This window comes from Dermochelys coriacea, chromosome 8, assembly GCF_009764565.3.
Source record: "Dermochelys coriacea isolate rDerCor1 chromosome 8, rDerCor1.pri.v4, whole genome shotgun sequence".
Taxonomy (NCBI): domain Eukaryota; kingdom Metazoa; phylum Chordata; order Testudines; family Dermochelyidae; genus Dermochelys; species Dermochelys coriacea.
The window spans coordinates 75,520,556-75,542,194 of NC_050075.1; the positions used below are offsets into that span (position 1 = coordinate 75,520,556).

General features: G+C 40.0%; 1 protein-coding gene across 3 annotated transcripts in view; it reads right to left on the reverse strand.

Annotated features, from left to right (window-relative positions):
- The window catches only part of BRDT (bromodomain testis associated), a 51,097-nt gene that overhangs the window by 4,733 nt on the left and 24,725 nt on the right, over positions 1–21,639 (reverse strand). For 2 of the 3 annotated variants that reach the window (XM_038414829.1, XM_038414831.2), the window contains exons 9-15: positions 19,974–20,158; positions 19,611–19,900; positions 19,385–19,498; positions 16,455–16,598; positions 12,446–12,507; positions 8,023–8,146; positions 3,340–3,404 (exon numbers count right to left, since the gene is read on the reverse strand). In XM_038414829.1, coding sequence (XP_038270757.1) covers positions 3,340–3,404; positions 8,023–8,146; positions 12,446–12,507; positions 16,455–16,598; positions 19,385–19,498; positions 19,611–19,900; positions 19,974–20,158 — 984 coding nt within the window. Of the gene's footprint in view, positions 1–3,339; positions 3,405–8,022; positions 8,147–9,875; positions 9,987–10,677; positions 10,871–12,445; positions 12,508–16,454; positions 16,599–19,384; positions 19,499–19,610; positions 19,901–19,973; positions 20,159–21,639 lie in introns of those variants that run through there. The other variant, XR_006273753.1, reaches the window with a different exon arrangement.

Sequence of the window (21,639 nt, forward strand, 5' to 3'; positions counted from 1 at the left end):
TCACAAATCACTTTGTTTTCACTGGACATACGTTCACTCATAAGATGCAAACACATGATAAACCCTTTCAGAGCAGTTTTCCAGTAGGAATGTTTTATTAGATATAAGCTTTCAAAAATTTTGTTGCAGATATTCTAAGCGTGCTTTCTCAAATAATGCCATTCTGTAGCAAAATGGATCATCAGCAATAGACATATCTGTTAAATATCTTCCCCAGATCCTCACTATTAGGACAAATGCATCAGATTTTCTAGACCCCCAGCTGAGATGCATTCAGGACTGCTTCACTCTCCTGCTCTCACTCTCTCTCACACACAGTGCATTGGCAATATTTTCCTCTGCATAACTCCCATCTCAGTTCTATGAAAGCTCCTAGGAGGCCTGCAGTTTTTATATATAAGGGGAAATAGTTGGATGCATGTGGATCTGAGAGAGATACCCTAGTTCTCTGTAGGGGGATTTCTTTTATAAAGTCAATGCACAATATTGGGTTAATAAACAATACTCCGAGAAGTTTTTATGAAAATCTGTTATTTTGTTTGACTGATTACATATCTGCCCTGGGATCTGAATCCAAATATTAATAGTTCAAGAAAATGTAAGCTGCTGGAACAATGGAAATTTACTAAAGGCTAGTCCACAGACTCTACACTACCATGCTACATCAGCACAGCTGCACCGATGCAGCTGTAGCATGTCTGGTGAAGACATGCTATGCAGACGAGGGAGCGCTATCCCATTGGCATAATTACTCCACTTCAATGACAGGTGGAAGCTATGTCACTGGGAGAACATCTCCCGCCAACATAGTGTCTACACCGCACTGCTTTAAGTAGATGCAACTTGTGTCGCTTAGGGGTGGCTTTTTCTCACCCCTAAGCAACTCAAGTTACATCAACTTAAGCGGTAGTATAGACAAGCCCTATATTAATACTTAAGAGCTGAGGGTGTTGACAGGAATTCTAGAAGTATATCAATTTACCAGGGTTAAAACATAACTCTACAGCATCTAGGGGCCATGAGGCCCACAGCTTATGGGGGCAACTAAAACTGGCACTTCTGTAATCATCAGAAAGTTCAACTTTTCCTGCAGCAGCAAGTTGGCAGGAACTGGAAGATCCCCTCTCCCTGCGATTTTCTAAAAAAGTAAGCCAGTGCAGTTCAGGAATATTGAGAACCTTCTTGTGAACCCCTCCCAAAATCCTCAAGCTGATCCCATGCATAGTGGTGGAATCACAATCAGTTATTTTATTTTTTTTCAGTGGTGTAGAGGTGTGACAAATTCTTTCCTAGTATCACATGCAAGTTTGAACTCCAGCACTACTCTTGGAGGCATTTTCTCAAGTATTGCTATGACTTGGTTTTGTGTAATATGGAGAAGAGGTATGCTAGTATTAAAAAAAACAAAAAAAAACCTACACCCTGAAAAGAGTCAAACCACATTAGTTAACATAGTACAGGTGCGCACGTTTTGAATTTTGAGTCCTTTGTTTTGGTATGTTAATTTTTTTTTATGATGTGTTATCAGAAATATAGGGCTGGAGAGGCCTTCAAGAAGTCATCTAGTCCCCCCTCGCCCCCACATTGAAGCAAGGTTAAGTATACCTAGACCATCCTTGAAGGGTATTTGTCTATGCTGTTCTTAGAAATCGCCAGTCACTGTGATTCCATAACTTCCCTAGCTAACGTGTTCAACTATCTCTTATAGTTATTTCCTAATTTCCAACTTAAATCTTCCTTGGTGTAAAATAAGCTTATTACTATTTCTCTTACCCTTGGTGGATATGGAGAACAAATTGGTCACTAACCTCTTTATAACAACTCTTAATGTCCCCCCCTCAGCTTTCTCTTCTCTAAATGCGTCCAATTCTTTTAAATTTTCTTCATAGTTCACGTTTCCTAACCTCTTATTTTTTTTTTTGCTATCCTCTGGTGTGTGCGTGTGTCTCTTTCCTCTCCCCCAGAATTTGTCCAAATCTTTCCTAAAGTGTGGTGTCCAAAACTGGCCAGAGTACTCCATTTGAGGCCTCACCAATGCCAAATAGAATGGAACAATTACCTTATCAGATTCTTGTTAAATACTCCCCTAAAAATGACATTTGCTTTATTTACAACAGCATTACACTGTTGACTTGTACTCAGTGTGTGATCCACTATAACCCCCAGATCCTTTTCTGCAGTCCTGCAGCCTAGCCACTTATTTCCGATTATATATTTGGGCATTTGCACTATTCTTTGCTGAATTTAGTATTATTGACTTCAGACTAGTTATCTATCTAGATGATTTAGAATTCTAATCCTCTCCTCCAAAGTGCTTGCAACGTCTCCCAACTTCATGTCATCTGAAAATTTTATAGAGCATACTTGCTTCCATTGTCCAAGTCATTAATGAAAATATTTATTAGTATCTGACCCATGACAGACCATCACTTGTACGTTCTCCCATTTTGACAGCAGTCCATTGGTAACTACTCTGAGTGCAGTCTTTCAACTAGTTGTGCACCACTTTATAGTAATTTCATCTAGACTATATTTCTTTAGATTGTTTATGAGAACATCAGGTGGGACTGCGGTAACAGCCTTACTAGAGTCCGAATAGATCATGTCTACAGCTTCTCCTCTACCCCACTAGGCCAGTTACCCTGTCAAAGAAGGAAATTAGATGGCTTTGACATGATTTATTCTTGACAAATCTCTGTTGATAGTAACTCATCACCCAGTTATGCTCTAGGTTTGAATAAATTGTTTAATTGTTGCAGTATCTTTCTGGATATTGCAATTAGGATGACTGGTATATAATTCCCCAGGTCCTCCTTTTCCACCTTTTTGAAGTTAGGTATGGTTTGCCCTTCTCCAGTTCTCTGGGACCTCCCCCTGTCCTCCATGAGTTCTCAGATAATTGCAACAATTCTGAGACCACTTTGGCTGGTTTCTTAAGTACTTGAGTCTAGGGTGAATTTCATCCAACCCTGCTGACTTGAATACATCTAAATATGTTTCTCCCCTATTTTGGTCTGAGATCCCTTCACTTTGTTGTGAATATTAATTGTGTTAAGCATCTGGTCACAGTAGAACATGACATAAAACAGCATAAACCAATAGAAAAAAAGTGGTCACATAGGACATGGAATAGAAATATGTGCTTGAATCTTTGGAAGATGGATTTCAATAGCTCCCAAAGTCTAAGACACAATGAACGCATAAGCCATAAAAGTCACTTGAGAAGATCCTGAGATAAGGTGCTACTGCTTTATAATAAACTTTAAAGATCTGCAAATAAGATGCAAAAATTGTTTCCGTGAGTCTTAAGAGAGACATCCAAAAAGACAATATTCCTACCTTTTTAGGAAGAATTTGAAGTGTAGGATCTAGTGTGTTTTTATCATCAGTGCTGTCAGAATGACCTGTTGGAACAACAGAATGAGCTTTATGAATCATGTGTTGACCATCTGGAAGATGCTTCTAGTTCTGGAATGGAAGCCCACTGAAAAAGTCCTTTACAAGTTGGTCTCTGCTTTTATCATTGTGGCAGAGGAGCTCCTGAATTCATCAGTCCCAACTGAGAGAAGAAAAAGATGCCTAAAGTGCTTTCACTTTCCTGAGTTAGTTTAAAGTGTTTGAATAGGTATGTAGGTTTTGTTCCACTTTTCATTTTGCGAAGGCTCTGTCTAGAGCCCCTACTTACCCTGTAGAAAGTTAATGTAGGCAGGACAAGAAACCTTCTTAGAAACTGCAGTGCTTTCTATTTCTAGTTACTAGACTGAGGGGGGGAGGGGGACCTCTACATATTACTCATCTCCTTTCCCCTCCCCCTCCAACAGAGATTGATGGTCCTTTCTGTGATGTTCCCAGCTTCCCCTAGAGAGGGAGGAGTCAGTTACTTAGTAACCTCACATTCTGCATAAAAGCATTTCTCCTGCCAGTTTCCACCTTTTTAAACAAGTAGGTCAGCCAGTAAGGTCTTTAGTCATGTAAACCCATTTCCACTTCCAGTAGCTTCAGGGTACAGAATGTTTAAGAAATAAGGTATGTGCTCTGAGTGATTATCTTATTTGTTACACTGATAGACAATACATTCTGAAAGGCAAACTATAAATTCCATTTCAACAGCATTCATTTCAAACATAAATGAAATTTTCTCTGTACTATATGTATTGCAAAAGAAAAACCTCAGTGTCATGTGTTTTTGCATTGCGCACTTAGAGTAATATTAGAAATACCTTGACAAGTATGTGGAATTGCAGATGACTAAGCTTCCATTATTTCAGGCAAAACATACTCAATAGGCAGAATTGCCACACAGTTACAAAAGCGTTATGCTGCTTTTACCCTGGATATCACTGCTTTTTAGTGCTCAGAAGGGATTTCTATATCTAGATTGTCAAGTGCTTTAGGAATGGAAGGTAAAGCTTTGTTTGACAAAGGAACTGCTTTAGACCTCGATATAGCACAAGACAGGTTTAATACTCTTGCACCTTTTTGTGACAAAACTCACCTTCATCTACTCTGGGCAACTAAACTAGGTTTCAGTAATTCTATGTAGAATTATTCTTACTCAATGTGTAGCAGATTTGATAGCTACAGGATAAAATATTATGTAAGCAGTTACATAAGCATCCCAGACTCTCAAACATGTAGAAAACATTAAGACATTAAAATGCCTTCTGTGAAAATTTAAACTCTGGTCTCCAAATAAGATTTTCCAAAAGCAACCTTTACAAGTAGTTTTTTTTTTTAAAGTCAGAAAATGAGCATATTACTCAACTTCAAATGAGCAAGAGTTTTGGCTAGCCAAATAAAATAGGATGCTAAGTCAAAGCAGCCCTGTTAGGGGTCTGAGCCCCGGTATGTCTCACTGATGACCCTTGTAAATTTCTGGACCAGTTTGAACTCAAACCTGTCTGGACAGCTACTATGAGAACTGGAGAAAGGTCATAATCTTCATGCTTCTCCAGCATGGAGATTTACTTGGCTTTGAAGTGAACCACCAGTTCTCCTGAATCCAATTATGTCCTTCATCACCCTGCTTTTCACCTTGCCCCCACACAAGCAGCTGGAATTGTCAAGGTGATGGGAAGCCTGAAGCATAATCTTCAGCACAAGAGGCTCTGCTGTGAAGGCCAGCACTTCATGCACAAGGAGCATTTACTCTTGGGCAGGAGAGGATTTTCTCAAAGCAGACACAGAAGGCTTCATGGAAGTCTTTCAGAAACCTGGTAGTGACCTGACTAGGTACCAAGAATTCATCTTCATCTCCACTTCAAGAGAATGAATGCAAGACAGAAACTCAGGCCTTCCAACAAAGCTGCCTGACTGTAGTCAGGGACTGCAAATTGAGCTGCTGGCTCCCTGGCATTTCCTGCCTTGGCCTTGACAGCAGAGGGGCTGAATCTCATTACTAATGAGCTTCATCAGTCCCGGGCTGTGAGTGCATTGAGGAACCAGTACTTTGAGCTCACAGTGACATGGGATGCTTCCGTAATGAGGCAGCTCCACTAGGACTTAGTACAGGACAGCCAAGTTGACAAGAACAAGGGTGGTGCTAATACACAGTCCTGGAGCTCAAGACAGCTATTTTCAGTATTTCTAGGAAACTGATGACCATACAAGAATGCCTAATTAGATTTGCTTTTCTGCAAGATCTCTTGATAAGTGGTTCAGACAAGCATGCAATTCTTTTAAGCAAGTTTTAGGTCAAATGATGTCAGTAAAGATGTACATAGTAGTTCTTAGCTCTTATATAGCATCTTTCATCCGAGGATTAAGCAGCACAAAAGCTTACTGAGTAAAGTCCAAGTTCTTTTTATTATTCAAGGAAAAGATTTTCCCCCAGAGTTTAATAATGGAAAATAAAGGTAATAATCTTAGTAGGAAACTCAGGTTGGGTGACTGGGAAATAGCTCCCATGCTGGTTACTCTTGCAATAGCAGGTCTGATGCTGATGAATGAGCATTTAGCAGAGCTCTGCTCATTCATCTCATTTATTTTTTAAAAAACTTAAAAAAATACTTAAGCAAACTAGTGCTCTCACCCGTGGCTCAAAGGCTAAGCAATATGTAATATCATAATATGTCCCTGTGCAAACCTCCCAATCTTGAGATTCTTCCTGCAGCAGCCTTCTTATGTACAAGAACTCTAGCTTTATTGCCCCCTTGTTAGGGCCAGGAACAGAGCATGCCAACTCTGGTGATCTCAACAGTGAAGATGAGAGGAACCATCCCACAGCCCCCCCCCCCCACTTGGCCAAGTGGAAACTGTAGGAGTGGTGAGTGAAAAGGTGCTGAAGGATTGAAGAGGACAGAACTAAGCGGGATAGAGAAGTAAGGATATGGGGAAGATAGGCAATGAGGAAGGAAAAGATTGAAAGAAAAAAGGAAGAACAAACCATTCAGACAAAGAAAAGATGGGAACAGGAATGGAAGAAGAGAATGAAAGACCTGTGTTTTCAAATAATATTTATAGGTTGCTATAGCTGTACCTGTCATTTTGAAACATATTAAAGCAAGGTCGTTGCCTTGAAATTTACAGTTGAACAGTATGTGGGAAATAATTCAAAAGCAAAAAGGCACATTGTCATTGAGGATTGTGCACTGAATTATAATTCATGTAAAACCGATACCAGGTTCTGTAAAGTGGTAGGTGCTTTTTAGCATACATAAAGTACATTACTGGTACTAAATAAATGTTGCAATTCAGAAGAGCAGGGTTGCAATGTGAAAGCATTGTTTTGGTATAATTAAGTTAGTTAGTTAACCCTACATTTCTAACACTATTCATTGACAATCTTCACTGCTAATTGTTAAGAATTTGGAAATAAGTATGCTTTTCAGTTTCCATGAAGTTTTGTTTGAAATTTGTTTTATTTATGTTCAAATTAATGGGTACAGTGGGAGGAGGAGGAAGAGGAAGATAAGTGTGTCTTCACTGCATTGTTAATTTGGGGCATAACTCAAGTGATACCCTAACTCAGCTCTTGTTCACAGAAAAATTTTTAGCCTAGGGTAAGTAGGGCTTTGAGTTTGAAGAAGCTAGCTCAAAGGAGGTGGGTTGGAGCTCAAGGTATTCTGAAGCTCAAGCTACTATTGCAGTGGGGACTCAGTTTGAGAACTGATAAGCCATCCCTGGCAGAAATGACTGATCTCCAGCTCAATACCTATTTGAAAGTCTGAAGTAAGTAAAAACTTTACGTTCTAGGGACATGTTATTCCCAAACTTCTTTACCAGGATCCTCCTTCAACCCTACTGTACTAATTGCTCAGTGGTTTATGGGCTACTTTTAATATATTGCCCAGGAAATATGAAGCAGTCAGATCATCCTTTATAGAGAATCCCCTACTCATGACTGCACTGAAGAACTTTAGAAGGGAATGAAATGCTGCAGTGGACACACTGATACCTGTAGCCCCTGCTCTTGCAATAGTGATGCAAGACTGGAGCAGTATTTTATCAATTTGTTTCTACAGTAGGGAAAATTCTTTGGCATCTGTTTATTTTGACAGATCTCTGCTACCCCCAAAAGCCTGATAATAAAGAATAAGCCACCTGGAGACATTCCAGGGAGTATCAGTAGAGAATCGTTTTAAAGTTCAGCAAAAAGTTTTACTATTATGTAACAGGACATCAGTGGACTGAATTTTTATCTAACTATTCTAAGATTTCTAAATTAAGCTATTTGTCCCCACTACTAAACTGCAGGGAAAGTTAAGCCTTTTCAAATGTAAAGTCGTTGGCTTTATATAGTCTTGGTATCAGATACAATCAGAATGAGAACTGGATATCCATTTTTTTTTTTTTTACTTAGCTTTATGTAAATTATTAAGTGAATCAACAAACAACAAAGTGTACCCAGAAAAATAGTCACACTAATGTTTGCATGCAGTACTATTTAGATATTAACTAGTGAACAAATATTACATTTAGTATTACTTTATTTTGACCAATATAATCTGAAATTTCACATATACATTTATTTCAAGTGTATGCCCCTGATCTCAGTTACATTTCTAATAAGACCATACATACTTTGTTCTTGATTTATGGATTTTGAGCCAGCAACTCCACCAGAAACATTGTTTTGAAGAATATTTAATTTTCCAGGTTCTTTGCCATCAGTCATTGGAATGTCCTGGAGAGATGAATTGGATGCCTAGGAGAAAATTAAGACAGTCTTCAAAATGTACTCTGATCAGTTAATATGTGCAATGTTCTATAGTATTTATCTAACAGAAAAAGGGAATTTCAACAGTGGGTTATTTCAGTCTATACAGTCTGGACCTGCAAGGACGAAGTAGATTTCATCCATACTGTAGTCAACTAAAGTAAATTCTACGTAAGCAGGCACTTTGACTTAGTAGCAAGTACTGCTGAAAGAAGATCAAGTGGGGGGCAATATGACTGTGGTCCAGATTCTCTCCTCCTGTTCCATGAAGTTTGCACCACCTAAGTGGTGCTAAGTGGCAGAATCAAGCCCTAGCTGTCCAGCTGAGAATTCCCCCCAGCATAGAGGAGTTCAGCTTGTGCAAAGTGTTTTACTGGTTCCTAAATCTGCTACCCCATGCCAGACTAAGGGGCAGGGTGGAGCACACCTGCACTACCTTCATTCTCGGCTGAGTATGTTCCTGTAGAGGTCAAACTGGCATAAGATAAAGCAGCCCCTACGTTGGGCTGGGGCTTTCACAAATGCACCATGAGAATCAGAGAAGGTGTTACTGGCCCTCTACCACCAGGCTCAGTGCAGAAGAGGAAGAGAGCCTATCTTTGTGCAATGGAGACTCTGGGCTGGAGAGTCTAAGAACAAAATGGCAGCACCGAAAAGGGACAATATATTTAGCTGTGATGCTGGGAGTTCCTTTCCTAGACCTGAAGAAGTACTCTCTGTGGCTTGAAAGCTTGTCTCGCTCACCAACAGAAGTTGGTCCAGTAAAAGATATTACCTCACCCACTTTGTGTCTCTAATTTGCAGGGACCGACATGGCTACAACTATATTCTGTTGTATGGAAGAGGTGCATTTTAAGTCTTTGCACTGGAAAAACTTTAGAAAGTAAAAGCTTTTGAAAGCTTGGGTGAATCAACTGTACCTAGATCTGTTTAGAAGCATGTTTACCTAACTAACTAACTAACTAACTAACTCCTAGACAAGTTGGGAGAGGTTAAGCTGTGACATCAAGTCCAATTCAAGGGAACTATAGAATTCAGCATGACAGTTGAGGGCCCCCATCTGGAAACTCCTTAAGGGTGGATTATCCAAGTCCCAGGTTTTATTTATTAAATCATTCTTCCCTCAAAGCTCAAGGAATTCTCCATATTTATCTTTTAATCCAAAATCATGTGGAGAGGGGGGAAAAAAGCCAGGCCTCACCTCATACCATCTTCACTGTACCATACAGCTGACAAGAGTTTAGTATGATATTTCCAGAGAAGGAAGCAAAAAGAACTAGTGAAGATGCTGTGATTATATTACAAGGTAATCTTTACCTTCTGAAAGTCAAAGCTGCCAGAATCACTTTATACTTTCAGCAACTATGTTAGAGGATATGTATTAAAGAGAGATAGTTAAGCTAGTGATTCCTTCAGCTGCAAAGCTTTTCCTTTCATATTTTGGCATAGAAAGCACAATACAATTCCTATTAAAGGCAATTAAGTCACTATTTCGTTAATGGGAATTAGATTAGCATTTCAGTGGTTCCGTATGGATCTAATCAAACTCAGCCAACATTTCCAGGAAAACAGAAAGCCTTGCTCCACTGTTATATGAATACAAGCCTGAAGTGTTGTAATACCAGGTCTACTTATTTTGAAGGACAAAAGGTTTCTTATATGAAGATACTTGAGAAATCTATTTGTAGATAAATCAGTATAAATAATGACAATTCTCCTCTGTTGCAATGCGAGTAGGCTGGCTGACAAAAGGCTGGCATGTCTTTGAAATATTTTGAGGCCTTTGCTGTAGGGGTGTAGAGTGCAGTGGAGATATAACTGATTATACCTGAGAGGAGGGGGGGGAAGTGGAAATTAAATGTGCAACTTCCCGTAATATACAGATCAACAAATCTGTAACCTATACTCAAAATTAGCCCAACAATATTTTAAGACACAGAATAGCCAAGTGTACATTCCAGCTAGATACCTTTTGGGATAGTCATCTATTTTTAGTTAGCTTCCCAGCTAGATAATCAGCTAGCAGCTCATTCAGATTTATACCAGTACTGAGGAAGGATGATTTTTTGGGGGGCATGTCGTTAAATATTTGCAAGATAGCTTTAAGGTAAGAGATTTAATATTCTTTCCTTTAAACCCAGCTTTACCAATGCAGTATTATGTCCTTTTATCCCAATCTTGAGTCACTTTTTATAGTCACATTACTTTTTTCTATTTTTCTGTTTGACAGTAGTAGAATGACACAAAAACCACTATATCTGAAGTGTTGGTAGACTGCATTTCTGTAACCAGGATTCTGCTAATCATGACATAGAACAAAGGGTGCTCAACACTACACATGGAAGCTATTGCAGGGTCCCTAACTCTAACCTAACACTTCCCCCATCCTACCTCCCAGCAAACTCCAACAAACAAAACAGGAATTTTCTAGACAAGACCAATAGCAATTTTCTTCTCCTGCTATAATGACAGTCTCATCATGTCAATAGCCATTTCATTTTCTGGTGTAAAGATTTTATCTGAAGGAGACAGCATGCTTTGTTCAGGTAGTTTAAGTGGACTACATTGCAAAAGCTGAGGCCACTGTAGTATTTTATGAGAAGGCTGTATTTCTGATGATCTTTGATTTTGCAAGCTACTAGTAAAAGAAAATGAGGTCTGCACTTCAGGAATAGCATTGCAGGATGTCTTTTGTGAAGACAGTGGTATTTGCTGCAGGAAGATTTAAATGTAATCAATTTTTGATATTTACCTTGCCTTTGATAAAGTTAACCCTTTATACCTCTTCAAGTTTTCCCCTTTCCACCTGGGCATTTGAAAGTGATCTACTTCTCTTAAAACTACAATACAAATAATATCTGATGTCATTGGTGCCTATAGTATTTGTTAAGAATTCTATAGGTTGACAGCAGAAAAATGTACCCATTTAAATTAACAATGATGCACAATTTAAACTGAAGAATTGGCATTAACTCCTGCTGTCTGGTAGATACTTTGGTAAATACACTATATTCTGACTCAGATACCAAGTATACTACAGAGGAAGTTGTAGAGATATCAAGACAAATTACATTTAAGGCCCAGCCTGGTGGCATAGGAGTAGCATTCTGTAAGTTTTAATTTTCCCAGGGAGAGGCCGAGATATATCAGTAGCATGGCTCTCACTGTGGAGACACTTGAGTACCTATCTTGCAAAGGCGACTCGCAGTGAATGAAGTTAAGCATATGCTTAAGTCTTTGCAGGATCAGAGCCTGAGTGAAAGGCATATTCTAAGAGAAGGTCTTGCATAATCCCTCTATAATGGAGGGTGAATAAACAGCAGTTGAATAAAGGCATCCCGTTAAGTTTGCCACCTGATTTTTCTATGTGGCTAAGTGCTCTGCTCTGAAAGGAGGAGCAGTATATTTGAAGCACAGAAGCGGTACTCAAACTCTTCCAGAAGGCGGGGGGTGAAGGAGGGAAATTGAGTCCAGTGTGGGCAAACTGATGTGGAAGTTTTCTTGTAAACATACTTTGAAATACTAGCTGCCGCCTCTCCTCCCATTTGGGATCATTCTGAAGGATGGGCATGGGCAATGGGAGGGGCATGGGCAAGCAGGTGCACTGGTATACAAGATGGGTATTCACAAGAGTGGAGTAGGTAGTTTGTTTATTTATTGGAAAAAGAGAGCTAAAGAGTTTTATATATTTGGATTCATGTTAGGCTAGTTCCTCTTAAATCTTGCTCAAAACATTACAGCATCATCTGAACAATGGATACTTCCTACATCTGTCACTATATTTGAACTAATATTTTACTGGAAGATTTGTGTGCTTATAGCCAAGATGAGACCTTAGTGTGCTTAGCATGGTTTATTAGGTTGATTCACTTTAGCGTGTGAAGGGTAAGACTGTGTTAAAGACACTTAAAAAAAATAAACCTTGTTAAATATTTTTAGTTAATGTTACCTCCATATTTCTCCCCATCCCGTTTCTCCCTCCCACATCTGTAGTGAAATAAGAGGATCCCCAAATGTTGCTCCCAACCCAGTAGCTGGGCTAAGTCTAGCCAGAGTGTTTCAGCAATATGCGTAACTTTGAACTTCTGCAGCAAACAAACTTTGTTCCTCCGTATGAGTGAGGTAAACAAAATTAGAATCAAATTAAATATTCAAGATTTTAGTATCAAACAGAGAACAAAGCTATTTAAGTGATTTCAGCAAACAATAATAAAGCAGTGAATGACAAACCTTTTAATCTAGATCTAAAGTTATATGCATTCTAACAAAAGAGAAATGTGAATTTACCTCCATTTGTTCTTTAGAAGTCAGACCATTCTGTCTGGTTCCATTTGGCTTTGAGCCTATTTCTGTAATCATAAAGAAAGTGAAGTGAGAAACACAGGTATTCACATCTGTTGTATGATTCACATCAAGACATTTTTAATCTGTATTGCAGCAGTACCTAGAGGTCCAAGACCCATTGTGTGGGAACAGAACAAACAGGCATCTGTATCCCAGAGAGTTTACACATGCTTAACTTTTGTGAACAGGAGTAACACCACTGAAGTCAATGGGACGCAATGCACCGAATTAGGCACACATATAGGGTCCTAATGGGATCTGTACCTTAGCTGCCATTGCCATAGCAGAGATGAGACTATGGTATCCTGGCATACTCCAGTAGCTGGATGCAGCCCTTTAGACAGCTAGCAGCCTCAAGTACGTACCCATCCAAGACCATAGGCATATATTCAGGGCAGGTAGCCTCACCTGCTACCACAGGCATGCTCTATTTTTAGTGCACTAGCATCTTTGTGTCTCCTCGAGCTAGAAGTTACATCACCATCTCAAAGTGTAGACATGCCCTTAGAGTATCCATTAACTACATCCATATTTTTATTTCAGATGAAATGGTAGATGAACACATACTGTATTACAAAAACTGATTAACAATTAAAATTAAGTGTATGTGGCTTTCAGAATAGATGTTTTAAATCAATGACGGCATATCAAATATTTAAAGTGAAAGGCAGCTGTATTTCTAGCTGAAAACTTGCCGTACCAATGGACCGAATGTCAGTTTTCAATTAGCAGCGTGATTTCAAGTTCAAAATACATTCTGTATGTTTTTATACTACGTCTGTTTTTACTTAAAAAGATTGTCATTCAGTATATGTGAAACTATTAGACATTTGAAGTAGTGACAGATGGCTCAGTAAAACAAAACTTCTAAATGTAAGTTTAAACTGTAAGACAGAAGTACGGTAGTTAGTTGGTCTGGGAATGCCACTAAGAGTCAACACCGCCTTGAGATGAACTACCTATAATTTTGAATGTAGATGCCTATATCAAACTGGCTGCAATGTTGTGCCAGTCATGAAAATTAATTCCAGCTACAAGAGAAAAAAATTCTTTACACTAAAGAATATGCTTCCATCTTCCAGGCAACTAGTGTAGTTTGTAAGAACCCAGACAGTTTCAAAAATTCTGAACTAGATGTTCTGGTTTTAACACGAAGACAGAGGTCAACTCTTCAGTGCTGGATATTATTGTCATTGATAGGGTGACCAGACATCCTGTTTTTAAAGGGACAGTCCTGCATTTCAGCCCTCCTGCAGGTGTCCTGACTTTCTTAAAAATGGGCAAATTTGTTCCATATTTTCCATCTCCCCCCAAACCCCAACAGTACTAGTGGATCTTGCTGCTGGCTGGATCCCTGCTCGCCAGCTGCCCATCCACCAGCAGTGAGTGAGAGGGTCCAGTGGCTGATGATGGGGCTGGGTGTACAAGGCTGGCGATGGGGTGAAGCTGTAGCACACAGGGTCGGCCGCTGCCCCTACTGGTCCATCAGCTCAGCCCCTGTTGCATGCCAGCTCTCAGCAGGGCCTCACCCCGTCTCATTTCTGGCCAGTGCTGGCTGCACTCTGCGGCCACTGGTGAGTGCAGGCAGGCACTAGGCAATGGCCAGTTATGTGTCGCCTCTATTGCCCACCCATCAGCCCTTTATGTGATCCCTCTCTCACCGTCCTCTCATCCCCTCCAGCCCTGCTGCTCCCCATATCACCCTCACTAGCTGAGCAAAGAACCAGCCCCTGATCGGAATGCTCAGCTTACCAACAGCCTGGCTCGGCCAGCAGCCCAGGAAAGCCCAAGACACTCTGGCTTGGGTGCTGGCCAGTAGGAACCTAGCTTTATGGGGCTTTGGCACATGCACAGCGCTGGCACAAGGAAGCCTCTCTGCCCCTCAGCTAAGCTCTGGAGTGGTGGGAGGCGGAGGGGGCCACAGCGTGCGGGAGCAATTTCCAATCTGTTCATGCCCTGACCCTGCAGGATCCACAGCAGCCCCGCCCCGGGAAGGAGCTTACCATCCTCTTCATATGTACACCCACCCTGGGTCCTTCCCCCAAGGAGCCTGGGGCTGCTCCATCCCTGAGGAAACTCTGCTACTGAGACACCTCTCTAGCCAGGTTTGCTGAAGCTCCTGCAGCCAGGTTCCCTGGGCCCTTGTGCACAATTCATCCTTAGGGCTTAACCCCTTCCTGCCTGTGCTGTAGCCAGGGGACAGGAGACAGCTGGGTTTTGTCAGCGGCCATTAGCTGCCTTTGAACACTGTGGGGCAGGAAGGGACAAGCTGCTTCCAGCCACAGAAGGGATGGGGGGGGGGAGAAGAAAGAACGAACACTCTGCAAAGACATGGGCCAGGCATTCCCTTCCTCTCCCCTCTGGCTGGAAGTAGCTCCTATCCCTTCCCTCCCACACAGTGCTGAAAGGCTGCTGCTGGCCACATTCCAGGCCCCCACCCTGGCAGAAACTGGGGGGGGGGGGCATGTGATCCTGTGTGCTCCCTCCCATGTGTTGCCTTGGGAAGGTGCAACACCAGGTGAGGCGGGTCCAGCCTGGGGGCCCAGCCAGGCATGAAGGGCAAAGCACACCAGGCAGGGAGGGGAGCTGGGGGTCGGTCAGTCACATGTGTGAATGTGAGTGTGAGTCCTAAAGCCTTAAAGATAAGGCAAAGAAATGCAGTATTTCTTTTTAACAGGGGCTCAGTCAACTTGATGTTAATTTGAACGTTTGTACTGCATGGTTCCAATTGATTGCTGTTGAACTTGCTTGAATACGAGTAATTTTACCAGGTGTCCTTTGTTCGGCATAGGGAAATATAGTCATCCTAGTCATTGAGTGTTCAGTAAACTGCAAGGGTGAGCATTTTATGCATGACAGTGTATGTATCAGTCCTTCAGAGGATCTCATCATGTATAGTAGCTTTACCTGCAATTTGAATAATTTTAAGTTTGTTCCCCAAAATCAGACAGAGAGTCTAAGACAAGGGCCACCCTGGAAAAATGGGCTATGTTAACCACCACTTAAACCTCCTTCTAGACTAGATGCTTACACACATTATTGGGAAAAAGATTACATGTCGGGAAAAGTGTTATTTTCCCAGTGTAAACAGGGCCTAAACATTGAGCTATGCTTTAATTACAGTTTGAAAGAGCCCCACTATATACATTTATATTGAATAGTTTGAAAAGTTCAAAGAAATACTACAAGATACTCATTCTTCTCCTCCCACAGAGATATGCACCTCATGTGTTACAGTAGTCAAAGACGCTCAATCTTGCAGCAATCTGGGATTGTTTTCAATCCAGACTGCACTGCAAATTGTATTTCAGAATAGAACACTGTAAAAACAATTTCAATTAACTCCAGCTTTGTTTTTTTGGGAAGACATTAGTTTGAAGTATGATCATTAGAAATACCGTTGGTAAGAGTTTTAGGTACTACACTGGCCCTCATCCCTCCATTACCAATTTATTTTTCTATTTCTTAAAAAGAGAGTTTTGCTGCTGTGTTGTAGGCCTACATACAAAATATTTCTATAGTCATCCAATTATAGTAATCGTGTTGTTACAAACACTTAGGCAACACCATTTTTAGACAAATATGAATTAGATGAAAGTATACGTTTAAAAAAATAGCTTAGTACCTTTAAGTAACCTAGAATATAGTTTATGACAAGCTCCAGTACAGATACTTACGTTTTGCTACTAGAAGTTTTCATTGACAATTTCAGTTTGCTACTTTTAAAAAAAACCCAAACAAACAAACAAAACAAAAAAAAAAACACGTACTTTTCTGGAGAAGTTTTATCCGTAAAAAAGAGTTTCAGATATTTCTACTTCATAGCATTTGATGAGACTATGGCACCCTGGAACATACAGCAAGTCAGGAGGCCTAGAAGTATGCAAAGTGAAGCTTCTTTTGTAAATTCTGTATCTCAAGAGGCAGATGCGATACAATGAGGTTATCTGACCTGATTCAGAGTCACTGGTATCTGAGGAGCTAGAATCACTGCTAGTGCTGCTGCTGCTGCTAGAGTAGGAGGAGGAGCTGCTGCTGCTACTCTCACTCAATCGCCTTGGTCCACCAATAATCTTTGGTATAGTGTTATTTTCAGCTGCAAGATAAGAAAAGGAAGTTAAAAGTACATATAGCACTGAAAGTCATATATAAGTAGGGCTGTCAAGCGATTAATTGCACTGTTAAACAATAATAGAATACGATTTAAATATTTTGGACGTTTTATACATTCAAATATATTGATTTCAATTACAAACACAGAATACACTTAATATTTATTTTTGACTACAAGTATTTGCACTGTAAAAACAGCCAAAAGAAACAGTATTTTGCAATTCACCTAATACAAGTACTGTCGTGCAATCTCTTTATCATGAAAGATGAACTTACAAATGTAGAATTATGTACAAAATAAACTACATTCAAAAATAAAACAAATGTAAAATTTTAGAGCCTGCAAGTCCACTCAGTCCTACTTCTTGTTCAGCCAATCGCTCAGACAAACAAGTTTGTTTACATTTCAGAAGATAATGCTGCCAACTTGTTTACAATGTCACCTAAAAGTGAGAACAGGCATTCGCATGGCACTGTTGTAGCTGGCACCGCAAGATATTTACATGCCAGATGCGTTAAAGATTCATATGTCCCTTCATGCTTCAACCACCATTCCATAGGACATGCGTCCATGCTGATGACTGGTTCTGCTCGGTAACAATCCAAAACCGTGTGGACCAACGCATGTCCGTTTTCATTATCCAAGACAGATGCCACCTGCAGAAGGTTGATTTTCTTTTTTGGTGGTTTGGGTTCCATAGTTTCTGCATCAGGGTGTTGCTCTTTTAAGACTTCTGAAAGCATGCTCCACACTTCATCCCACTCAGATTTTGGAAGATGCTCCAAATTCTTAAATCTTGGGTTGAGTGCTGTAACTATCTTTAGAAATCTTCACATTGGTACCTTCTTTGCATTTTATCAAATTTTCAGTGAAAGTGTTCTTAAAACGAACAACATATGCTGGGTCATCATCTGAGATTGCTATAACATGAAATATATGGCAGAATGTGGGTAAAACAGAGCAGGAGACATACAATTCTCCCCAAAAGAGTTCAGTCACAAATTTAATTCATGCATTTTTAAAAAATGAGCATCATCAGCATGGAAGCATGTCCGCTGAAACGATGGCCAAAGCGTGAAGAGGCATATGAACATTTAGCGCATCTGGCATGTAAATATCTTGCGACACCACCTACAACAGTGTCATGAGAACACCTGTTCTCACTTTCAGGTGACACTGTAAACAAGAAGCAGGCAGCGTTATCTCCCATAAATGTAAACAAAACTCGTTTCTTTTAGAGATTGCCTTAACAAGAAGTAGGACTGAGTGGACTTGTAGCTCTAAAGTTTTACATGGTTTTGTTTTTGAGTGCAGTTATGTAATAAAAAAACCACTACATTTGTAAGTTGCACTTCATGATAAAGAGATTGCATGACAGTACTTGTATGAAGTGAATTGAAAAATGCCATCTCTTTTGTTTATCATTTTTACAGTGCAAATATTTGTAATTGAAAATATGAAGTGAGCACTGTACACTTTGTATTCTGTGATATAACAAATAGATATATTTGAAAAAACATTCAAAAGTACTTAATAAATTTCATTTGGTATTCTACTCTTTAATTGTGCAATTAATTTGTTTAATCGTGCGAGAGCCCTAGCCTGAATGCATCTGGTCATGTCCTTCATTACTGACATAGCTTATGCTTTAATCCCTTTAAAGTACTAACTCCAACAGAATCCAGCAGTGGGTGCTGGAGAGGCTGGCATTGATGCAGATTCTTAGGCTTGGTCTCTACCACCAACTTATGATCGGTATAACTACGTTGCTCAGAGGAGTGGAAAGTCCACACCCCTGGCTGACATAGTTATACTGACCTAACTAGTTATACCGAGTTACTCGGCCTAGACAGCACTATGTCAGTGGGATAGCTTCCACCATAGTCCACCTCCACGAGGCAATAACTAACTAGACCAACTGGAGAAACTCTCCCGTCAGTGTAGGGAAGGTCTTCACAAAGCCCTATGGTGGTGGTGGTGCTGCAGTGCTGCAAGTGTAGACAAGCCCTTACCCAAGCAATGGCCCCTCAACAATGCATTCCAGAAGCATTAGACCCTCTGTGCTGATTTACTGTTGAATTTAATCTGTTGACACTAGAGCTCAAGAGAGCTTTATTCCACTCTCCCTGGACTCCACTGCTCTGAGACTGCTGGGTGACACCAGTGACCAAGATATTTCTTATGGACCATTTTTAACTGCACACTTTTTGCGGACACTTGACTGTGTCTATTATCTGAAAGAAGAGATGGAGGTGGAAAAGAACCAATTCAATATGCACACCACCACACCAGAATAGGATTTGAAAAAGAGGAACATGGTTAAATGAAACTTTTTTCTGAAGGATTTTCTTTTAGCCATTGTCAGATGCAGGCTGCCACACAAAATACAGACCTTTGCTATGGTGCAACTGGCAATTCCTGTGGTCTGACTGGCACCCCACATTGCTTGAGAGATGCAAATGCCATGAAGTACAAGTTAACTTTTGTTAATATTTTTAGAAAATATTACAGAAAAGGTTCTGTAACAGATAAAATCTGGAACAGAAGGGAAAAAATAGCTGACCAACAAAAAGTTACTGTTGTGGTGTAGTTGAGATAATATAGGAGAGATCTCCCACTCTTGCAGGTTAAAAAAAAGCGACGACTGGCAACTTCTAGTGCCGCTAATATTTTAAAAGGAAGAAATCCCACCAGGTACATCACAGTACAGACGTCAGGAGGAAATCTCATTATAAAGAACAGAGCAGTACAACTAATGGTTACATTACATTTGCTATTTTGCTTTTTAGGGTTTAACTGCCCATTGACATCCAGCAGCCTCTTTTCCAACTCTTGTTTTTTCTCAAAATTAAGTTCTTCTTTTGACTTCTCTGGTTTCTTAGCTGTATATGAAATAAAGAGAGACATTAAGAGCTACATCAAGAGCTACATCCAAACCCAAAATGGATTCTAGTTAAACATATTGTGTAGAGTTTATCCACGATATATACACACCATGTTTTCTTGGTCTTTTTCTTAAACAAGTCATCACATATTTCTCTAGTTCTCTAAGTGTCGATGCTTTTAAAGTTTCAAAGTCTATTTCTATCTCATCAGGATTAGAGTTTCTCAGTGAAGGCTCTCTTGACTGTATTATATATACCACTTTTCCAAGCTTATCTCCAGGAAGTTTATTTATGTCCAAACTCAACTGCCTTTTTTCATCATAATTCATAGGCTTTGTACTATCCTCATCTTCTGATTTACGTGCCAGTGAGACTTGCTGCTTTGTTTTCTTTGACTGACTACAAGAGAGAGAGTTTACTGCATTGAAAGCAATTTAAAATAATTTGCCACCCACACAAGCCTCAGACTTACATATTTAAAGACAGTTTTTTCTTCAGTTTCTTTTTTTGCTTTAGCTTTTTCTTCTTTTGATTCACATATTTGTGTTTGGATTTCTCTTTGCCTCTTTTCCCCTTTTTAGGCTTCCCTTTTTTCTTCCTCAGCTTGGGCAAGGAGGTTTTGGCCAATGCCCGCAACTGCTGATGAACAGCTTTAAGCTGTCAAAGAAAAGAAGAAAGGAAACTAAGCATCTTGATAGTCATTACAGAAAAAATATTGGGAAGGGAGAAACTGGTCCTGAAAGCCATGGGAGAGTTTTGGCAGCTGGTCAGGGATGGATAGGGTGTTTACTCAGTGGTGTAACAAAATTTTGGAAGGTAGAACAAACAGGATGAGGGGAGCTTTGGAAAATGGGGGCTTGCATTAAGAGGGAGAACATTTGTAGCAGGTACATGTGCACGTGGGGGTTTGTCTGTTGCCTTCCAGACTTGCAAAAAAAATTCATCTTCCTGCAGGAAGATCCCAAAGCTCTTCTTTAGCATGAGGAACTTGGGGCTCAAGTGTCTCGGTGCATCACTTGCCCACCTCCTGTGAGGTGGTTCAATGAAAGGCAGTCTAGAGAGGATGTTGGGGCAGAGTCTTCCACATCGTAAGTCCAAGCTATTTTGAAGTCTTGTAGTCTGGCCAGACAGTTATACTGAAACCAAGACAAAGTGCTGGCTTCAACATAATCAGCTGGAACTATATAACACCTGCAGAGACAACACTCATGTTTTGTCCAAATTTTTTTAAAAAAGGGGGGGGACCAGTTTACACTGCATAGGGATTAAAAGAGGAAAGGATGGATAAGAAGTCCAATCAAGACACATTAGCTCGATAGTTCACTGCAGAACAGTTAAGCAGAAGTAAGGGTGATAATCAATTAATCCGCCTGCCCTCAGCAAAATGGAAAACACCACACATCTTGATGCTGTTTGAGAAGTTCGTTTCCAAATTAAGTAGCTCAGCACATGGAAATTTAGAGCTAAAATCCATCCACTTTTCATTAGATTTTGGAGCTCTTCTCTGGACTTTTGCCAGAATTTGTGCATCTTGACACAGATGCAAAAAAGCCCAGTAATTGTCCTGATAGAACCTCACAGTGGCTATGCTCATTAAAATTCAATAAATTATATTTTTTAAAAAAAGATACTAAAATAGCCTTCATAAAGGGACTGCAATCAACACTAAACTGACAGAAAATAGAGGAGCTGTAGACGTTCTAACTTGAATTTTGTTAAGAGTTGAGTTTCAGTGGTGCAATTAATTTTTAAGTAACATTGCTGATGCTTTCTTGCTCAGCAGGGAGACTGGTAACGTAATAGCGTTCTTTCATTCTTACGATTTGGAGGTTGTGGATATGAGAGTCTGCATGCAGCCCCCTCTTAAATTAGGAGTTAAAAACAGTGTCATAGATTAATTACATTCCCTTAGATTTGCAATAAATCTTTAGATTTGACCTATGATCTTTACAGTATGTTAGAATAATTCCTACTGATATTGTTCCTCAGACAGGCACAGCCAGCAGTGATACAGTAGAAACTTCACAATCTTGTTTACAAAAGTTTAATGTAGCCTAGCATCTTATTGACTTGCTTTCCCACAAAACTTGAACATATTCATGATCATTTTAGGATAACTCAAAATTCAAAGACAAAAC